Source organism: Coregonus clupeaformis, chromosome 20 (genome assembly GCF_020615455.1).
Source record: "Coregonus clupeaformis isolate EN_2021a chromosome 20, ASM2061545v1, whole genome shotgun sequence".
Lineage (NCBI taxonomy): Eukaryota > Metazoa > Chordata > Actinopteri > Salmoniformes > Salmonidae > Coregonus > Coregonus clupeaformis.
The window spans coordinates 3,196,434-3,218,424 of record NC_059211.1 but is presented as its reverse complement, the minus strand read 5'-3'; the positions used below and the strand labels follow the sequence as shown (position 1 = coordinate 3,218,424).

Genomic DNA, 21,991 nt, shown 5'->3' with positions numbered 1-21,991 from the left:
CATGGTCAAAGCATATTGATACAACAGTAGCTAAGATGGGGAGAAGTATCTCCATAATTAAGCGCTGCTCTGCCTTCTTAACAACACTATCAACAAGGCAGGTCCTACAGGCCCTAGTTTTGTCGCACCTAGATTACTGTTCAGTAGTGTGGTCAGGTGCCACAAGGAGGGACTTGGGAAAATTGCAGTTGGCTCAGAACAGGGCAGCATGGCTGGCCCTTAAAAGTACATGGAGAGCTAACATTAATGACATGCATGTTAGTCTCCTGGCATAGAGTGGAAGAGAGATTGACTTCTTCACTGCTTGTTTTTTTAAGAGGTGTAGACAAGCTGAATGTACTGAGCTGTCTGTTTGGAATGCTGGCACACAGCTCGGACACCCATGCATACCCCACGAGACATGCCACCAGAGGTCTCTTCACAGTCCCCAAGTCCAGAACAGACTACGGGAAACACACAGTACTACATAGAGCCATGACTACATGGAACTCTATTCCACATCATGTAACTCAGTCAAGCAGTAAAATCAGAAAAACAGAAAAAACACTTTATGGAACAGTGCACTGTGAAGAGACACACACACAGCATTTGCAAACACATGCTAACACACGCACTCTACACACACACATTTTAATATTGTTATTTTGCTATGTTATGGTAGAGTAGTGTGTAATAAGGTGTTGTGTTATGTTTTATTGTATGTAAATTGTGGTTTGACCCCAGGAAGAGTAGCTGCTGCCTTGGCAGCCGCTAATGGGGATCCGTAATAAATACAAACATTCTAACGACATGTCATGTGCGGTCTGAGTAGCCTAAATGTATCTGGAGGTTAGGCCATACAGACTTGATTAACAAATGTTTTTTTTTTTTTTTTTTTTAATGAGGCGAGCAAGCAAGTCAAAAAGTTAACCACTTTGTAAAAATAGTTATTAGCAACCTTATTAGTTCAATACCTAGCGACCTCATCAAGACCATAGAATTACATATTAGACATTTTATAGGATAGGATCTCTGTTGTCAAGACCTCATTTGTGTCAAAAGTGGGATAGCATCAACAGGGGCATCTGTTAAACAGTAAATCAACATTGTATGGCCCTAGCTTGCATTGAATGGTTCAGTAGCCCGATATCAATGTTAAATTCACAAAATGTTATACACAATGTAATAGGAAGGTTTAATTGAATGCATTCGTCTAACATTCTAGTTGTTTTCAATTGACATGAAGATCATGTAATAAGGAATGGTTCATGCTTTACAAAAAGTACAGCTCTTCTAATCTAATATGCTTAAGCTTTAAAAAATACATTGAGTCATTAGAGGCAGGCTTCAGGCAATAAAGACTCCGGTAACAGATCTCCGAAACTTTTTGGAAGTTTCTCTTTATTTGATTTGTAAATTTTTTATCCAAAAAAATCCTGAGGTATTCACAATATAATGGCATTTATTCTGTTTGAAATATAGGAAATGAAACAGAAAATGAAAGACAGCAAAAAGCAGAGTGAGACAGTAGCTGTGTAGATTGATACAACTGTCAGAACAAACCCTTTGAGTCATACATACAAACAAAAAGCCATGGAATTGCAATGGCGATGGAAAAATGTCCCCCCTTCAAATCGAGCAAGTCATGCAATACTGCATTTAGAAACCCTAGGGAACAAGCTAATTATTCTTTACCAACATTTTAAAACAGGGTTTCCACCTCGCTACAGAGTGCAGGTTAAATACGAGCCAATCAGTCCACTTCGGAATAGAAAACTATTTCAGTCATAGTATGCATAAAACATTGACTGCTAGTCTGTTTCAGGAGGATAATTCATTACTTGTGTAAAACCAATCCATTTTTCAAACAATAGGAGCTAACTTAAATGGGTATTAGCTTAGCACTCTCTCTCTAATACCACACATGCTGTAAATGTTAAGGTTTAAACCATAACCCCTGTTTGGCTTGACGGAGTAGGATTTCAATGAAATGAGTGCACACACTTCAGTATAGAAACAGACATCCTACAGCTCAGCCAAGCCAGTACTAGCAGAGCATACACCATCTAGAGTTTAAACCACTCCACTACAATATGTTTCCTGTGGGTTAGTGTGGTTTGATATTTGGCTTTTGTATAAACAGCAACGCCAAATGACAGACAGACAATTCCTTTTACCATGCGTGTCTTGTTTGGCTTTAAAAAAATAAAACTCACAACCAACCAATAAATAAATATCAGTGAAAATACATACATTGTTGAAATCAGTTTTTTTCTGCCAGTCGCAGGTCTGTGATTGGTCAAACGGGACGTCTGCAACGAGCTCCAAACGACTCCTCCCCACCCGTTCCCCTCCCACTTCAAAAGCCGCCCAAGTGCAAACGGCACTCATGACAATTTCAGCATTAAGACGCTCTCTCATTGGCGCCGTCGCAAATGGCACCCTATTCCCAATGTAGTGCACTACTTTTGGTGCACTATTTAGGGAATAGGGTGACATTTCAGATGTAGTCAAATTAGTTTGACTATACAGCTTAATACAGCATCAGAGAACCACAAAAACAAAGTGGGGCTTCTGGGTACAATTTTTTTTTGAAGATGGCACAAAAGATTTCAACCGAGAAACATTAAATCAAGATATTTTGATCATGGAAAGAAATAAAGCAAAATTCAGTTAAGAGGATATCGGAGGACCAACGTTTTTTTTCAGCAACACAGGGTGAAGAAGAGGCTAAACGGAGCAGTGAAAGTGTTCGCTCCGCTTTGAGAGAAAAAGACACCTTTGACCCCGGCGTTCCGGAAGGACAGAAAGAAGACTTCTTCTCCTCCTCTAACTACACTGTCACACACTCTCCATCTCAACCGCTCTCTAGGATCATCCGGAAATTTCTTTATTCAATTTGGTGTCGTCTTTTCCCTGAATATAATAAAAATAGTAATACAAAATAAACAATGGACGAAAATAAAAGGTAAATAATAATCCTAAAGACTTTTGGTAGACAAAATACTTCCAAGACACAGACCTTGCCCTCCATCCCTCCTCACTCACACAGCTAACTGAATGAAAAAGACACACGGCACATTAGGAAAAGAAACGGACTAAAAAAAACTAGTCTGCTGTTAAGATCTACACAAATAACAACTCATTCTCGCCATGAAACCAACTAAGTGACAACACACGCAAAAATGTATATTGCAAATAGCAGATTCAAAACAAGTCGAGAGAACAAAGGCAAAAGTGTGTCTTTTCCTAAGTACACAATTCAACATTTCGCAAAAAAGATAGAATATATTCTATGTAAAAATTATAAATAGATAGTTTTGTGCCCCCCCTCGACCATAATCTAAAATCAATAGCAGTTACATCAGTGACAATAACATGCAATTGATATACTTACAGCATTGGACTAGCAACTCCCAAACTACAAAACCCCATTTAACCCACCCCACCCCAAAAACTACAACACGACGTCCCCTCCCCAACCCCAATACAATCCTTAAATAGTCAGCTCATTCAAAAACACGTCTCTCGCTCTACTCATTTTCCCTCTGGACTAGCTGAAGGCATGATTTCAACCGTACTAGGGAGAAGATCTCATATGGTCACCAACTCCAGTTTCATCACCATGTGTATCTCTATACAACACTGTTCTCTATACAGGAGGACTTCCTAACGTACAGCAAGCTGACAGATTTGAATGACTGCATAGTGAAAATGATATTTGGTTTTACTTACATATGTGGCGATGACACACCCTCCCACCGCACCCCCAAGGTACAGCGCAGCAGCAGAAACTACTAATACATCCAAAATGGCACCCTATTCACTACATTGTGCACTACTTTTGAACAGGGTCTTATGAGCCCTGGTGAAAAGTAGTGCACTACATAGGGTGTGATTTCAGGGGGCACCCTACTAGAGTACATCTTTAACAGCGCTGGCTTTGCCACTGCCTGCTAAAAAAAACACACAAAGCCACTAAACGGCAGCCAACCAGCATCACTGTGGACATATTGTCTATAGCCTACATTTGGTGTGTGTATGTGTGGCAAGCCACCGCTGTCCTTGGCAATGGGTTAGGATTAGTATTCAAACGTTTTTCTTTTTTCTTATACATTTTACAAACACACACACTAACACCCAAGTCATTCGGTTTTGCACCCGACCCAAAAAAGTTCTTGCTGTTTTTAGAAAGGTGAAGAGCGGCAGTCACCTGTCGGTGTTCTCAAACACACGTACAACCCACTTGTGTGTGTGTGTGTGTTTGTAAAAGGACATCAGCAAAACAAGAGAGAAACAGTTGACAGTGGGAGACTGGGTCTGACACAGCACTGGACAGCCAAGACTGGAGGAATAGGGTGCACTTTGTAGTGATTTTGGACAACCCAAGGGTTAGAGAGCGTGTAAATTACAAGGGATAGTACTTATAGAAGTACATATAAAGTCAGTACTTTGTTTTAGCAAGTGGGCCAGGCAGCCTAGATTGTATAATAATGTCTATCATTACTACCTGATTGCCAACAGGAGAACCAAAATCAAAGAGCCATGGTTCAAAGTTTGTACGTGATGATTTGCGGAGCGGGAACAACAAACAGAATGTTGCAGACTGAAACATAACGCAAAGAACCAACACTGTTCTCTATTCCACAACGATAAGAGAACCATGTCTATTCTACATCATCCCATTTCTATCTGCAACACTTCCAATCTCCTGAACTCTCCCAAGACTTGGTGATGGTGAGCAGTGGCCTATTACAGTACCGGGTTTACACAGTAAGTAGGTCTGTCTGGCTGAGTGGGCGTGATTGCTGTACCCAGGCTTTGTCAGAGTACAAGTCACTCCCTGTATTCTTCACACATGGGCATTGCTACCCCTAAAGCTCCCTCTCCCCCTATCCCTCACTAGCTACAGAGAAACTCTGAATATATCGTAGTCATAGTAATCAATTAGAATATCAATAACAATAATAACTCTTGTATTTGTTTTCGTTGATGACACCTTTGGTGTGTAATGTCAAGGTCGGGATTGCAGGAGGCCCATGGACAGACAGACGGACAGGTAGACCGACCATTCTAATCAGGGTGACCCTGGACAACAATGTCCCCAAGGTCAGGGAGCAAAAGGTAAAGGTTGACAGGTCAGGACGGACAGACGGACACTCCTTCACTAATAACGACTAGACTTTGCGGTGCTGTAGTGTGATAATTGTGACTACAACATACCATTACGTTGTTAGATACATGTGAGGTGTACATCTTGTGTGGATTAGTTTTGTGACGTTAACCTACGCTACTCATCTATGGGTTTAGCTCTCAGTCAGTGTTGTAACACCTTTCACCATCATCAGACTTGCTTTTCTGTATTTGGTAACTGTAAAGACATTGCATTATTTCACTTATTTGGTTTAAAAAGAAGAAAATATTTGTCCTTTGGGGGAAAATTATCAACAGCAGAGTGAAAAGCAAAAATGTAGCAGCAGTAGTAGCAATGTAATAAATAATTAAATATTTTTTTTGAAAGATACAATAATGAATAGAAGAGCAAACAAACAAAACACAAATCCTAATTCACTCCCTAAAATCATAATTGGTATATTGGTGCAACACCATTGAAAGCTTTTACAATGTCCAGCTAGCTTCAGCATCTGATCCATAGCCTGGCTGCCTATGGCTGCCTATGGCTGAATGCAGGGCTCCAAACTCTCTCTCCTTCTTACATCTCTCCATTATCAAACACTCACTTCCCTGCTCAGTCACTCCTCCCTCACTAGCTCTAGATGGCCCTTACCTTTGTCGCTTACCTCTCTTGACCTTCTGTCTCACTTTCATATCCTTCTCTTCCTCCGCTCCTTTTTGCCTCATCCTTTCATCCCAAATACTTTTTATCCAACTCTTTCCTCTCCTTGCCGCTCCCTAGCTCTTCTTCTGCACATATTCATAGTCTACGTTTCCAGTTCCCTCTCTCCATTTCTCTGACATACCGTTGATCTCCCTCTCCTATCGTCTGTGTCTAGCAGTGATTTGGCTTGGTGTGTGTTGGGGAAGTCTAGCCTGCTCCCAGATCTGTCTGTGCCGTCGTGCCAACTCGTAATGCTCAGGCTAGAGGGGTAGTCTTCTCTACCTGGCTCTGGCCCTGCAGGAGGGGAGGCAACAGTCAGGAGCAACGAGAGGGCCTTGTGTGACACCCTCCACATTTGGTTTGACAAAAATGTGGAGCCTCTAAAAGACGGAACAGCAGAAAGAATGAAAGAAAGAAGAGCGAGGGTGAGTGGCTGAGTGCCATTGAGAAAAAGCAGAAAGCAGGAGGGTTGAAATGCTCCAGACAATATCTAATTGTATTCTTTGTAAAGGGCAAGCTCCTGTCTCTTGCCAAAAATAACTCACGCCTCCCCTCAGTTATCCTCCAGACGGTTTTCTTTTCTAACACTCCTCTTCAACAATAAGCAACACTGCTTTGAACCTCATCTACCTGGCAGTACAGTTTCACCACAGCAGGTGGGGCCCGATTAAAGGCAGACTATTTTGTCCTCCTCCCCTCATCCTTTTCTCCTCCTTTGTGTCCCTCCATCTCTCCCACCTGTTATCCAGTTCCACTCAAAACCACCCTGAACTCAAAAAATAAATACAAAACACCTTTTCTACAGAGCTACGCATAACCCTACTTTTTTTTGTATTTTTCGCAGTTTTTCCAATTCAAAGCTGCTAGAACATGTACTTGTCCATATTCTCTTTAAGCATTTGAATCAAAGTTAATGTTTCGCTCATCTATTATATTTTCAAAACTATGGTTAAAATCAGACAAACAAATACAGCGGGTCTAGTTTGTGTGTTAGAACTAGTGGGACAGCTATATGCCATCCAGAAAAGTCACACTTCCCCTTGTGTCTTCGCACACACACTCAAACTCACACACAACCTGTTGAAGAGTAAGTATAGAAATAATAATACCCGGCTGAATATTGCACTGAACCTTCCACCTCTGAGCCTAGCCATCACTGTGGATGAAACTGGGCCTCTGGGCTTGCCGTAGGGACTCTTACATTGTCTTAACACTACATGATGTAGCAGAAATCTGCTCCAGTGTGTATCGACTACTCTGTTGTCAGACCCCATAGCTATGACTAGGGCCTGAGCTGGAGCTGAACAAGATTATACAGGCGAGCGAGATATGACTAGTGAGTGAGTAGTATTTATGTATGTGTTTAACCATGTAAATGCATTTACAGTATCACTACTGTACGTCAGTATCTAACAGATGGACAAGTGAGCATGCATTCTGGATACAGACTAACCTACAGTATGTGCTGAGGTGTTCACGATAATAATGTACGTGTGCTGATATGACTTCTTATGACGCCTAACTACAGTGTGAAGCACTACGCTCCCCCGTGTCTGTCTGTCCTGATCCAGAATCAATCCACCGAGCCAGTCTGTCTGTCTAGGGTTATAGGCCTACTCCGTGTCTCCAACTCTACGTCCCTCTCCGGGGTCTCCCGGCTGCAGGATCCAGTGGCTCCGGGGCGGGGCCAGTGGCTGGGGGCTACCTGCTGAAGAGCGAGTGGAGCTGGTGCTGGCTGTAACATTGGCTGCTGCGCGGTGACTCAGTGCGCTCCATCACTGCCTGGAACCAGCCCGACACGTCCACCTCCAGCACCTCATAGCGCCGAATGAAACTGTGCTCCTGGGGGAGGGGGGAGATGGGAGGGATAACAGTGAGAGGGAGTGGGGAGGGGGAAGAGCAGAAGAGAGGAGAGTTAGAACACTGCGTCCATTCCCTTTCTCTCTAATGTACAGATTTTTCTTTCTAATAAACATTTCATTCAGACAATATTATTCTCTTTCTGTCCCTTTCTTGTAATCCCAAATCACGATTTAGAGTGGTGGTGAATAGCTGGAGAGGAGAGACTTACGAGCAGCTTGTGGTATTTTGGCCTTTTTCTGTGATCCTTTGTGAGGCTGTGGAAAGAGGCAGTCAATGACGGAAAAATTAACATAGACAAAGCACGTGATATTACTTAGCAACTGTCCTTTCACTAGAGAATGGTTTTGAGAGCAGTAAGACCACAAAAATTAATAAACTATCTCAATGAGTCACAATGTGTGTGCGTTTTGTCTCACCAGTCTTTGACGAAGGACTGGAAGTCAAGGGAGAAGTCCATGCTGAGGGGGAGCGAGGGAGGGTCTTCCTGCAGCACTTTGGTCAGGACCTCAAAGTCTGTCTTGCAGTTCTTATAGGGGAACTGTCCTGTGGCCAGCTCCACCTGCAGGCCGAGACGACACATTACAGCGTTAATCGGCGTTAAAATAGAGAAAGTATGCTATTTGGAGCACCGGGCTGCTGATGTCGTTTTGTGTTTATACTTTTTCATAACGACAACAAGTTTGATGTTGGACGACAAAAGAAAGTTCATGTTGTCGCTACGAAAATTGTCTACAGACATGTCGATAGACTGACTGTAAACCAGCCTTTACACTCACAACGACAGGTCACTAAGACTAGTTATCAAACCTCTTCACTGTTTACTGGTTAGAAATCAACCCTTAGCCCCTAACCTAGACAGTATTTCATGCTCCCTTGTAGATGTGAAAAGCTGGATGGGTGTAAACAATATGGCGGAAAGTCCACCTAGACTACCAAAGGGCTTGATGGAGCAATTTATAACACTGCTTACACCCATCCTTTCAGATGGATGACGGGACATTGAGAAGTGTCAAAGTGTAGAAGGTAGGTAAAGCTCTCACCGTTTGGCCAGGGCCACATACGAAGGCACAGGACTGACCAAAAGAAGTGCACTTCATAGGGAATAGGGTGTGATGTAGTAGTGTAGGTGTTTTACCAGAGAGATGCCCAGGCTCCAGACGTCTGCTCGGATGTCATAGTCAGGCTTGCTGGGATCTGGAGGGTCTATTCTCTCAGGCTGGGGACACGCAGAGAAACAGGCTTGGGTTAGGGGGAAACAGCATTTATTGTACCAATACACAGGGAAATTAAAAACATTTACAGAGAACAGCAGCATTCAGCATTTTTACAGAGTTATGAGCAACCCAGGTGGAGAAATAGTGGCGCTTTAGCATCAAAATGGCTGCCTTCACTTCGGTAGGTTAAACGTGGTAGGGTGTAATGGTGGTGTGTGTGTCCACCAAGGTGACTCACAGCCATGTAGGCAGCACAGCCGGCGCTGCGGGTCTTGGCCTTGGAGTCGACGAGGCGTCCGCTGATGCCAAAGTCACACAGCTTGATCTGGCCCTTGTTGTCCAGCAGGATGTTGGAGGGCTTCACGTCCCGGTGGATCACACCGTGTTTCTCCTTCAGGTACAGCAGAGCCGACACGATCTGTAGACACACAGCCGGTACACACTACTACATTGAAGAGAAGGTAAACAACACTTTATGGGATGGGGTCAATTCCATTTTTAACTAAATTCAGGAGATGAACTGATCAAATAGAATCCTAATTGAAAATGAAGGGCAATTTTTTATTCATCATTTGAGTTTCGGTTCAAAGCCTGAATTGAGGGTGTGAGAGAGCAAGAGATAATAGATGAGAGAGAGAGACTCACTGCCACGGTCATCTTGCCCAGGATGCGTTCAGGAATGGGTCCCTGTATCCTCTTCTTGAGTTTCTCAGCACACGTCCCCATCAGCTCCATGGCGATGAACACATCCGTCTGAGGACCAATCACAGTCACATAGCATTGGCATTTTAAACAGAAAAGTGAAACTGCTACAAGAAAGAAGCTATTTCTGTCAATCAGAATAAATGTGGTTTAAATGATGTGATATACTAAATTATCTGTGTGTGACTCACGTTGGTAACTATGGCGCCGTAGCACTGGATGATGTAAGGGCAGTCGTGGCTCTTCAGCACCACATCCAGATCCATCAGAATCCTCTTGTTCTCGTCCTTGTTTCCTGTCCGGCGCATTTGCTGGTGACACACACCCACAATAAATCAGTCATCAATATTCAACGTTGATATTTTAGTTGAGGGAACTTCAAGCAACCGGATGGCACCACTAATTTACAACGCCGCCCACCCCACACAGCTGTCTGCACTTAACCATTGGCCAATCACATACTGCCGGTTTCCCGGACACAGATTAGGACTAATCCTAGACTAAAAAGGAGATTTAAAGGAGATTATCCATTGAAAGTGCTTCATAGTCCAATCTGTCTCTGGGTAACCATAGTAACCTACCTCATTCCAGAGTATCAGCTGTTTCCAGCAACTTACCCCCCCCCTCCTCATCCAAACCAAACCTATCCCCCCTCCCCCCTCATCCAAACCTATCCCCCCTCCCCCCTCATCCAAACCTATCCCCCCTGCCACCTCATCCAAACCTATTCCCCCTGCCACCTCATCCAAACCCATCCCCCCCACCTCATCCAAACCTATCCCCCCTCCCACCTCATCCAAACCCTATCCCCCCTCCCACCTCATCCAAACCTATCCCCCCCTCCCACCTCATCCAAACCTATCCCCCCCTCCCACCTCATCCAAACCTATCCCCCCTCCCACCTCATCCAAATCTATCCCCCCCCTCCCACCTCATCCAAACCTATAATATATAATTTACAGCTCCAGTGTCTGCCATTATCCCTGTAGGCCACGTTGTTTGTGCTTGTAACCATGAATGTGTATACCAAGGATAAGCAACCCCCATAGAGTAGTTGTGACTGACTTCCTAATAGTTAAACAGTTAAGCTAACCCCCATTTAATAGTGTTTAATTGAAACTGTGACGATACAATATAATTACTATCATTGTGTGAGGATAAACAATGGAAGGCAAAACCCAGAGAGAAACCAATAGAAAAAAGAACAGCGATACTGAACTGACAAACAGCCCAGGGCTGCCTCCAACAGTTATATCCTCTGGCCAAATCAGCTGCCATGGAATTATGTGTTCTGCCACAGTAGGAAAAACCAATGCTATGGCCTTAACCCAAATAGGCGGCAGTCGAACATCCACACAGCACTTGTATAACAGAATAGGCCTAATGTTTGGAGCTGCTGCCCTCTGGAAGGAGATTAAGGGTCCCACTGTTCAGCAAGAATAGGAGCAAGGCAAGTTTTATTCCATCAGGGTGTTGAACAGTGGGACATCTACAGATGCAGACCCAATACACGGTCGGACAGCAGGCCGCAGAGACTTTGAATATGTGAAAATGTAAATGGATACTTGTGTAATAACTTTCCATTTTTCTGTACTGCATGTAATATATTGTGTTGTGTTTGTATGCGGACATCACTAAATGAATTTCCATGTAAACCGACAATAAAGTATATTGTATTGTAAGTGTCAAACTGCAACAAGACAATGCATCCTGGACAACAGAATCAGAGCGGAGGCAGGGGGGACAGACTTTTCATCCTCAAGACATGAGGTGCTAGTAGTAAATGTGAAGTGGCCCCCTTCCATACAACAAAAAGCACTTCCAGACTGCCTGTTTAAATGCAATACATTACTATTACCGTTGTCTTAATGCCAACAAGCTGTGGTTGGAGGTGGACGAGGCTTACTTTGACGGCGATGACGTGGCCCGTCTTCTTGAAGCGCACTTTGAACACCTGACCACACGTGCCGCTGCCAATCTCCCCCTCGCTGATCAGGTCACTGACCTCAGCTGGGTACCGCTGAGGAGGGGGAACAGGTGACGAGTCACAACATGTCAATTACAAACAAACGGGGCACATGTAGCATGATGTACTACAGTACCCATAATGCTCTGTGTATGATATCCGGTTATAATAGTGTCCCGTCTCCTTGTCAATACAGCACATTATTTCAATGAGTAGAGAGAATTACAAAAATAAATCACTTCAGGCAATGATATTGCCGGGGCGGCAGGTAGCTTAGTGGTTAAGAGCGTTGTGCCAGTAACCGAAAGGTCGCTGGTTCTAATCCCCGAGCCGACTAGGTGAAAAATCTGTCCATGTGCCCTTGAGCAAGGCACTTAACCCTAATTGCTCCTGTAAGTCGCTCTGGATAAGAGCGTCTGCTAAATGACCAATTATGATATTGTCTCTTACCTGGCCGTCGATCTTCAGGTAGCCTGTCTGTTTCATGATCTCCTGCAGCTTCTGGTCTATCTCTGCACTAAGGGGACACGGCACAGACACGCAAAGGTTAGGTGTGTCATTTGACGTGCATGTGAGAATGAAAGCATTTGACACTTTCTGTATGCCTTTCCAGAACATGAATGCTCTGTGTGCATGTGTATACATTTGTGTGCGCGTATGCTCCGTGCATGCGTGTTTGTCGTACTTCTCCAGGCTCTTCACCAGGCCATACTGCGGCGGGGGCAGGTTGAGCATGTGTCGCGGGCGGCTGGGGTAGGAGTGGTGCTGGGGCGAGCTCTCAGAGGACGAGGAGCGACTCCCCCCTCCGTCGTTAGCCAGGGGCAGCTGGAGAGCTGGGGGGAGGAGGAGAGGATTATAAAGAAGGGACGGTAAAAGAAGAAGACTGTGGCTGTCCTTTATTAGTCTGGGTGCTAGTCTGTTTTAGCCCGTTTCTGCTTTAGGAAACTTGTCGTTGTCAGAAACAGACAGGCTAGTGTTACTATAATCAATGATACTCTTTCCTCATCGCTCTTCTTTATGACCATTGATCTTACAGCATTGAATAGAGGGCAGCGTTGTAGTGGAAATCTATCTAGTTCTTGGACCCGACAGTGACACGGAGAAAGACCTAAGGAAAGGAAGCCAAATAGCATTGGAGCACTGGGATTCTATTAACTCCCTGTCACTGACGAGCTATTCAAAACACACTGACAGTTACAGGTCTACAGTGCATTCGGAAAGTGTTCAGACCCCTTGACCTTTTCCACATTTTGTTATGTTACAGCCTTATTCTAAAATTGATTAAATTATTATTTTTCCTTCATCAATCTACACACAATACCCCATAATGACAAAGTGAAAACAGGTTTTTAGAAATGTATTAAAAATTTAAAACAGAAATACCTTATTCACTTAAGTTTTCAGACCCTTTGCTATGAGACTCGAAATTGAGCTCAGGTGCATCCTGTTTCCATTGATCATCCTTGAGATGTTTCTACAACTTGATTGGAGTCCACCTGTGGTAAATTCAATTGATTGGAAATGATTTGAAAAGGCACACACCTGTCTATATAAAAAGGTCCCACAGTTGACAGTGCATGTCAGAGCAAAAACCAAGTAATGAGGTCGAAGGAATTGTCCGCAGAGCTCCGAGACAGGATTGTGTCGAGGCACAGATTTGGGGAAGGGTACCAAAAAATGTCTGCAGCATTGAAGGTCCCCAAGAACACAGTGGCCTCCATCATTCTTAACTGGAAGAAGTTTGAAACCACCAAGACTCTACCTAGAGCTGGCTGCCTGGCCAAACTGAGCAATCAGTGGAGAAGGGCCTTGGTCAGGGAGGTGACCAAGAACCCGATGGTCACTCTGACAGAGTTCCAGAGTTCCTCTGTGGAGATGGGAGAACCTTCCAGAAGGACAACCATCTCTGCAGCACTCCACCAATCAGGACTTTATTGTAGAGTGGCCAGACGGAAGCCACTCCTCAGTAAAAAGGCACATGACGGCACACTTGGAGTTTACCAAAAGGCACCTAAAGGACTCTCAGACCATGAGAAACAAGATTCTCTGGTCTGATGAAACCAAGATTGAACTCTTTGGCCTGAATGCCAAGTGTCATGTCTGGAGGAAACCTAGCACCATCCCAACGGTGAAGCATGAAGGTGGCAGCATCATGCTGTGGGGATGTTTTTCAGCGGCAGGGACACTAGTCAGGATTGAGGGAAAGATGAACGGAGCAAAGTACAGAGAGATCCTTGATGAAAACCTGCTCCAGAGCTCTCAGGACCTCAGACTGGGGCGAAGGTTCACCTTCCAATGGGACAACAACCCAGTGGCCCAGCCAGAGCCCGGACTTGAACCCTATATAACATCTCTGGAAAGACCTGAAAATAGCTTTGCAGCGACGCTCCCCATCCAACCTAACAGAGCTTGAAAGGATCTGCAGAGAAGAATGGTAGAAACTCCCCAAATACAGGTGTGCCAAGCTTGTTGGGTCATACCCAAGAAGACTCAAGGCTGTAATCGCTGCCAAAGGTGCTTCAGCAAAGTACTGAGTAAATTGTCTGAATACTTATGTAAACTGTGATATTTTCGTTTTTTTATTATTATTTATAAATATTTCTAAAAACCTGTTTTTGCTTTGTCATCATGGGGTACTGTGTGTAGATTGATGAAGAAAGAAAAACTATTATACATTTTGGAATAAGTCTGTAACGTAACAAAATGTGGAAAAAGTGAAGGGGTCTGAATACTTTCCGAATGCACTGTATATGTTGGCTTATAACAATTCGGTGTCATTCTACTTCATGGTCTCACCTATTGCCTCTCAGTTTGTACACATTGTGTGTGCATCCCCTATGGGCCCTGGTCAAAATCAGTGCAGTATAAGGGGAGAAAGGGGTACCATTTGGGACTCCCCCATGTTTCTATTTAGACTTCGAAAGGAGTGAATGAAAGCAGTCCATGCTCAATTTGACCTTGACGGACAGAGAGCAGGCCAGTGTAAGTAGAAGGATATCAGTTCAGTCTCCAACAGAGGTTGGCTGTGAATGTCTATAGACCACAATACGAACACTTCGACAAGACATTCCTCAAGTATTAACAATAGCAAAACAACCCGTAGCCTGTATATTAGCAAAGCATAGGTAAACAACTTCAATTGAACTTTAAGGCTTGCTTAGTCAATCTATTTTTACTACTTCATTTGACACAAAGGCAAAAAGTGTTATTGTTCAAGGAGACGGCACTTCACAGGTAGATAGACAGGGTGAGCACTGAGCAGTGGAGACCAGCTACGAGAGTAGTGTTAGCTTTGACCCGCCATGCAAACAGACCATGCGTTCAGACTGCTGCTCAGTCAGTAGCTAGCTAGCAGCACCAAACGGAGTGGACCCTCTGCTGTATAACATTGGAGCTTTCTCAGTGAACTCTGACCTCTGTGAGACCACCCTGAAAAGGACATTGAGAGGACTCCAAAATCCCCCCCCAAAACCATCAGTTCAGACCGTTCTCAATGTATTTTATTCAGATGAAATCAACAAATGTCATATGGTGTGTTTTAGACGGTGTGTGTGAAGAGTGCCCCATTCCTCATCTGTGAGTGGGGATGTTTTGCAAAGGGCACAGTTGGAGCCCTTGGTTTGTGTGAGGTTTTCAAAGCAACGAGGCAGTGTTGAACAGTTCTATAAAACACCTTTTCAAGAGAAAAATGCACCAACGCCAGGCAGTAGCTTTTATCCCTGGTTCAATCACCTGCAGCCATGACCTGCTCGCTGGAGAGAATCGGTTAGTGGGGGTTAGTAGTAGACTCAGGCAATTTTTGGTTTAGCAAAGACCAGAAAGTCCTCCACACAGCTGGATCCAGACAAACACACATCAGCCACTTAGGCACCGCTGGCAATTCACAATGCCATTGCCAGGATGCCAGGAGCGCACAAAGAACACTAGCTGTCCCTGAGAAAGAGAGAGAGCATGGAAGAAACAGACGGACAGACGCACAACAGGACAGACAGAAATGGACCTGTCAGACAGCCTGAACTGCAGAGCAAAGAGAACGCCAGCTTGGACACAGACATAGGCCCAGCCTGGATGGAAGACAAGACAGACAGACTGAAGGACAAGATTTCAGACGTGAAAGGAGAAAGAGAAGAGGTGGTCAGGTTTGGCCACAGCAGCACTCCTGCAAACCAACCGGTGGTGGGAAGCTGGATTAGACTGTGAAATAAAAACCGTGCCGTGCAGGAAGCCACATGCACCGTGTCTCTGCATCCAGCAAAATGGGGGTTAATAATATCCTCACACACACACTCACTGCCCTGCCACTGGCACTCACACATGGAGAAGAAGGGATGGGATGGAAAGATGGAGGGAGAATGAGATTAGAGGGGAGGTGAGAGTAGCGACCAACTGGGGATACAGTGCAAATGGCCACCTAAAAAAAAATGCCTCTTGGCTTTCACACTTTCAGAATAGTCTTACAATATTTTTGGTGTGCTGTGTACCATTGTGTGGTAAATATCTGAAATTATCGCTTTTACACAACAATAGCCTTAGCCAATGTATTCTCCTCTCACAAATAAATTGTAATAGGCTATGTGTTGTGTACCGCAATTAATTTAGGCCTTAATTCAAATCTAAGGAGAATTGATCAGTGCTGGTAAGGTATCATTCAGGTTTGGCGAAACCATCTGAAGAATGTATGAAGTTGCTATTCTGTACGTTCTGTTCTGAGCTACTGAGGGTGAAATATTCCATTGCTGTTGAATAAGAGGAGTGACATGGAGATAGGGAGAGAGAGCAGAGCAAAGGAGAGGGATAAAGAACGGATTGTGAGAAAGAGAGGGATGGATGGAGGGTGCAGTGGCAGAGAGAGAGCGATGATTGAATGATACCTGCACGCTGGGAAGGAGCTGGAGCAGGACTGAGCTGGATCACGATGACTGGACAGAGGAGAGAAAATACACACGTGCACATTACTGCACTGTTCACTGCCACGTACTCACCCACACATACCCTGTCTAACACCCACAGAGACTCACCAATAAACTACAACCCCCATACTAACACACACACAGAACAAAATGAAGGAAGGTTCAATAGATCAGAGCACCTCAGATAGTCCCGTGTAGCTCAGTTGGTAGAGCATGGCGCTTGCAACGCCAGGGTTGTGGGTTCGATTCCCACAGGGGACCAGTATGAAAATGTATGCACCCACTAACTAAGTCGCTCTGGATAAGAGTGTCTGCTAAAATGACTAAAACATAAAACAAAACATATGCTGTGTGCAAAAATAAAAAACACTAACACCTCAAATGCTGAGCTCGTCAAAGATAAGAGGGTTGCATTACCTCTATACCATCTTTGCTTTCCTATGCCTTTAGCTTTCCAATGAGGCTGGTTGTAAATCAAACACCACTGGATCTTTCATGCTGTCAGATTTGGTGGGGGAAATAAGTGATAAGAAAACACATCAAATACCTTGATAGAAAAGTATTGGAATTGACCTCAGGGCGATCACACCACTATCACCATAGGGTTGAGTACCCCTACCACCACATTACACTGAATGTGGCTGGCATTGAATGGTGCAGGATGAAGTTCACCCATAAGAATTGGGCAGGAGCCCAGCCTGTTTGAAATGTTTGACCTTCATATCGGCTGTAAGCTGATCCTAAATCGGGTCTGTTGGGATAAATTCCACATGGTGCATTTTGGTGGCTTGGCTGGCAAAGTCTCTAGCTAGCCAGCTATATTATGTCCACACATTATGCCAGAGGTGTTCGTCTACATTATGACCAAAACGTTATCTGCCAAAGATGTTCAAGACTGCCTCATCCTAAATAAAGAAATATCCATCATGCCCAAACTATGAGAACTGCATTAATGCAAAACAAATCAGGGGCTTATCAGACATATGGAATTGGTTGAGAAAATGGAAACACCGAAAAGATAGCAGCTGTTGTTTAGCGTTGTAGTTACTAACACCATATTCGTGCAATTTGTGATTTGACAAGAGACACTTTTAGGGGTAGCTTGCTATCTTGAACGTTAGCTGGCAAGTTTGTTCACGTAACTAGCTGGCAAGCTGCGTTAGCTCGAAAAGCTAACGTTAGCTTAGCTGGCTGGCTAACATTGACTCGGTCAAAATCATATTGGAAGTTTCGCTAGAAATGTATTTACATAAGCCATGTCTGCATAATAAGCCATATTAGACCAGATATACATATGTCAAATACTGATAGAAATCCAATTATTTCGTGTGGAGAAATTAACACAACAACAAATTGACTGACGGATGGATGATGGGGCCTGTTAGAGCTAACTTAGCTAGCTTGCTGCTAAACAGCAGTTGCCAGGACAGAACCAAAACACAGTTCGGGACGTGGCTTTAAATTGAGTTGTTTCTGTTACAACGTTGGACTGATATCAAATACTGGTTTACAATGTTTCAAAATCTTTATGTGATATGTTATATGCATGCACACGCATGACACCTCTGGGCAGGGCAACGTCCCGAGTTGGGGTATTTGTTTATCCATTTAGCCTGTTAGCTATCAGCAGCAACATATCCCTATTACACCCCCTCTCTCCTGCCCTCACTCTGCCTCTCCTTTCACTTATTTTCCCTGTCCTCTCTCCGTTACCGACTCCCCCACGCTACTCACTTGGCCTCGGACGTGAACGTTGTGGACTCATGTCGATATTGAGGTCAATTCTTCTACGAGCTTCTTTATTTTCTTGCTTTAGTTTCTCCTCGATTCGGGAGAGTCTCTTTTCCAGCGACGACATCTTGAAAAATGTAGCGCTATCGAAGATTATCTATTATATTGACAAGATAGCCGAGTGACCGCTCTAACGATGGAAATACATGTCCTCAATGATTGAATGCAGGAACGATCAGGTGGGACCATTCTATCCAATGAGAGGGCAGATACGAGTGTGAACGTGCACAACTAAGTAGTTTTTCTCAAAGTTGCCAGAATGCAACGTGCATCCACTTATATCAATACATTTGTAATAGCCTAAACATTACGAAACTTCTATTCGATCAAATAAGCATAACGTAATTCAACTTCCGACACGCTCATTTTCCTCCGCACAAAAAAGGGCTTATCTCACGCGGACAGATTGGAGTAAATCCTCTCGCTTCGCCTCTTCCTCTCTGACACCATCGAGCGTAACGAGCTAGCTCTAGACTCCCTCTCTGGTGGACTATGCAGGCAGGGACGGCTGATGTCCCAATGTCCTGCGTGAAACATTCTCAGGTCATACATTTCCATAGGAAATTGGATTGCTTGCATGTTTGGAATAGCATGTTGTAAAACTTGCTGTCAAGCTTTGGGGCCATAGAACTCATTGACACAATGTAATCAACTAAAGTATGCATGTCAATTGATCATGAAAATATAAATACTATTTTCCCAAATTAGCATAGTCCTGCAATTTACTTCTTAGATCCTCACACAGTCCCATTCAAAACATAGAAATAAAACTGCATTTTGAGTGATTTATTATAAGGTGTTTTGTGGATGAGAGGACATGAGTTGATACTTTCAGGATATTCTTCATGAGTTTGTCTAAAAATTACTTTTGTTTTATGACCATCTTACTTGTGAAGAAGATACAGTATTGCATTAATAGCAGGGAGGTGACAGAGAATGGTCTGATGATGAGACACCCAATCAAACACAGTAAACCGTATACACAGGTTTTTTCACCAGATTTTCTTTATAAATAACTCATCTCATACTTTCACTTCCTTTTGTATAGTCGTACACAACATAAGTAGTCTGCAGCCAGACAAACATGATTCACAACACACCCCCATACACAAAGACAAGGGAGGTACAGATTCATTTCTATTGACTTCTGCAGATGAGCATGTGTTGTAGTTGGAGGATGAAGCTGCCTCTAAGTTCTGATGTAAGGTCAGTTTTCTTTTCACTTCCTAATGGATGAGGTTAGAATAAACTGATCCTAGATCCGTTCTTAATAGTCGCTTCAACCTGGAGAAGCATTGTGCATGATTCATTGCTTGGATGGGTTTCCTTCCGCTTCATGCCACTGATTGAATTTGAGCGCCTTGAGCATTAAAGTCTCTCAGTGTGTGTGTGTGTGTGTATGTGTGTGTACACATTTGTGTGTGTGTACGTTTGTGTGAATATTTAAATGTTTGAAACGAGACATGCATCCTTCAGCCTTTTTGTGTGTGTGTTCAAATATAACCAAATGTCACAGGTGTAGTAGACTGCTCCATTATGACACACCCTTATATAAAATTCACAGACTGGACCAATTAAAAGGCAACAGGATAAATTCAATAACGCTCTGTTGCTTTTCTCAACAACATCATCATTATCAACCAAAAACAGAACCAAAAGCATTGTCGTCCTAGATTTTTTTTGCCATAATAACTGAAATCCCATAAAAAAATGAACATTTTAAAGAATGTTATAAGGGCAACAACAGCCCATTGTGAATGCACTAGTGATCTGGTTGGATCAGAATTGACCGTTCCTCACAAGCAGTGGTTCTTTACCCCTTTTGTTGACACAAGACTAGCATTGGGTAACTTGACGGGTGATTGTTCACAACACTGTAACAATGTAGAGTACATATATAGATGATTCTATACACTGTTGATTCAACTTCCTCCAAGCGACCATTTTGATAGGCAGATGGAGGTACTTCCTTTTCTCCTCTTAGCATTTATGTAAAACATTCTCACCCTTATTGCATACCAAGGACCACAGTTGGTTACTAAGGACCACAAAATAACAAAATGAAATGCATTTCTATAGATCCCAGTAGAAATGTAAGGCATAATTTCAAGCCATGCACCCACCCCACCACACCCTCTCCCAAATATTATTTTTGTTTTGTCACAGTATGAAGGAACCAGGTTTGGGTCCATTCCATTTCAATTCCGGAAATAAACTGAAATTCCAATTCCAATTAACTTCCTGAATTGACTGAATTGAAATGGAATGGACCCCAACCCTGAACGTTACATGGAGATCCTCCTCTATCCTCAGAGCAGACTACAACACTGGCACAAAGGAGGATGGAACTGGAAGGCAAAGTTAAAGGGGTTGACTGTGTAGTAGAAGTTACACATGTTATGACAAGTTATTGTAAGGACACAGCCATTGGAGTGTTCTAGATAGGGAGGAGGTGGCACAAGCTTAGCGGGCGTCACAGTTTATATATAAAAAAAAGAATAATAATTTGGAAACCATAGTCATTGGTGTCTCTCATCGTAACAGAACTTCATTTCCCATCAACCACTTGTCCTCTTGACGGGCTCCTTCTCACAGTTGTGTGAGATGCTGATGCAGTGTAAAAAAAACACAGCCACAGAGTGTACATAGCAACACAGTCACAGGGTCTTGGTCTGGGTCTGCATTAATCTCCTATAGTTCATATCCCCCCACACAGACAGACATAGACTACACTACAGACAGACCCTTCTCAGTTTCTCACATCACATTCACAGTGTGGTGGATGCAGCAGACCACCCTTGCAGACTGCCGTGACCCCATGACCCTCATATGACGATGTGATAGAGGTCACGACCTCTCGACCCCTAGCAGAGGTCGGAGACGTAGTCGAAGTCGCAGAAGCTGTCCTGGTCTTTGCGGGAGAGCGTGCGGGGCTCGCGCGGCGGCGTCAGGGCGGGAGGCTCGGCGGTGAACTCCTCGTCGAAGTTGCTGACGTCCTCCCGGCCCTTGATGGAGGGAACGAAGGGAGGAGGAAGCTTCCTCTGTAGCAGGGCCTCCCAATCCAGACCCTGGAGGAGAGAGAGAGAGAGAGAGAGAGAGAGAGAGAGAGAGAGAGAGAGAGAGAGAGAGAGAGAGAGAGAGAGAGAGAGAGAGAGAGAGAGAGAGAGAGAGAGAGAGAGAGAGAGAGAGAGAGAGAGAGAGAGAGAGAGAGAGAGAGAGAGAGAGAGAGAGAGAGAGAGAGAGAGAGAGAGGGAGAGAGAGGGAGAGAGGGAGAGAGGGAGAGAGAGAGAGAGCGAGAGAGAGAGAGAGGGAGAGGGAGGGAGAGAGGGAGGGGGAGAGAGAGAGGGAGAGGGAGAGATAGGGGAGAGAAAAAGAGGGTTAACAAAAAGCAAAATCATGGTGGAAAAATATGTTCCTTTAAAAAAAAAAACAAGGGTGGGATGAATAGAAATGGAAAAAGATAAATGTGGTGCCATGGATTTCTGACTCACCCTGAAGAAAGGCTGTTTCTTTATCTCCTCAGCATCTTTCTCACCAGAGCCTAATCTTCTCTCTGGGTTCCTCCTCAACAGCTGTTCATGACACACACACACGCACACACGCGCGCGCACACACACACACACACACACACACACACACACACACACACACACACAACAATCACATGAATATTGATAGCCATTATAGAAGTCAAATTACCAGCTGTTATACTAAACTTGCTAATGAG

General features: G+C 43.9%; 3 protein-coding genes across 5 annotated transcripts in view; 1 reads left to right on the top strand and 2 right to left on the bottom strand.

Annotated features, from left to right (window-relative positions):
- LOC123481419 (serine/threonine-protein kinase N1-like) overlaps window positions 1-21,991 on the top strand; it is a 330,043-nt gene that overhangs the window by 190,380 nt on the left and 117,672 nt on the right. The gene's annotated exons all lie outside the window — the stretch shown is intronic.
- On the bottom strand, window positions 1,361-18,390 carry LOC123481420 (dual specificity mitogen-activated protein kinase kinase 7-like). 2 transcript variants are annotated; one of them, XM_045205255.1, is made up of 12 exons: window positions 18,208-18,390; window positions 16,435-16,482; window positions 12,249-12,396; window positions 12,014-12,080; window positions 11,504-11,617; window positions 9,789-9,908; window positions 9,541-9,648; window positions 9,134-9,313; window positions 8,817-8,897; window positions 8,098-8,240; window positions 7,890-7,935; window positions 1,361-7,660 (listed from the first exon to the last, which is right to left on the bottom strand). In XM_045205255.1, the coding sequence occupies exons 1-12, from the start codon at window positions 18,329-18,331 to the stop codon at window positions 7,520-7,522; spliced, it is 1,320 nt and encodes a 439-aa protein (XP_045061190.1). In that variant the 5' UTR covers window positions 18,332-18,390; the 3' UTR covers window positions 1,361-7,519. The 2 variants fall into 2 exon arrangements, with proteins under 2 accessions (XP_045061190.1, XP_045061191.1); XM_045205256.1 differs by lacking the exon at window positions 16,435-16,482.
- LOC121532558 (serine/threonine-protein kinase N1-like) overlaps window positions 19,036-21,991 on the bottom strand; it is a 30,925-nt gene continuing 27,969 nt past the window's right edge. For both annotated transcript variants that reach the window (XM_045205252.1, XM_045205251.1), the window contains exons 22-23: window positions 21,756-21,836; window positions 19,036-21,332 (exon numbers count right to left, since the gene is read on the bottom strand). In XM_045205252.1, coding sequence (XP_045061187.1) covers window positions 21,129-21,332; window positions 21,756-21,836 — 285 coding nt within the window. In that variant the 3' untranslated portion in view covers window positions 19,036-21,128. The remainder of the gene's footprint in view (window positions 21,333-21,755; window positions 21,837-21,991) is intronic.

Coding starts and splice junctions, on each gene's coding strand:
- LOC123481420 (XM_045205255.1), bottom strand. CDS start 18,331: ATGTCGTCGCTGGAAAAGAGACTCTCCCGAATCGAGGAGAAACTAAAG. Junction 12,397..16,434: donor AGCTCCTTCCCAGCGTGCAG/GTATCATTCAAT, acceptor TCCTCCCCCCAG/CTCTCCAGCTGCCCCTGGCT. Junction 8,898..9,133: donor GCTGTGCTGCCTACATGGCT/GTGAGTCACCTT, acceptor GCGTGTCCCCAG/CCTGAGAGAATAGACCCTCC.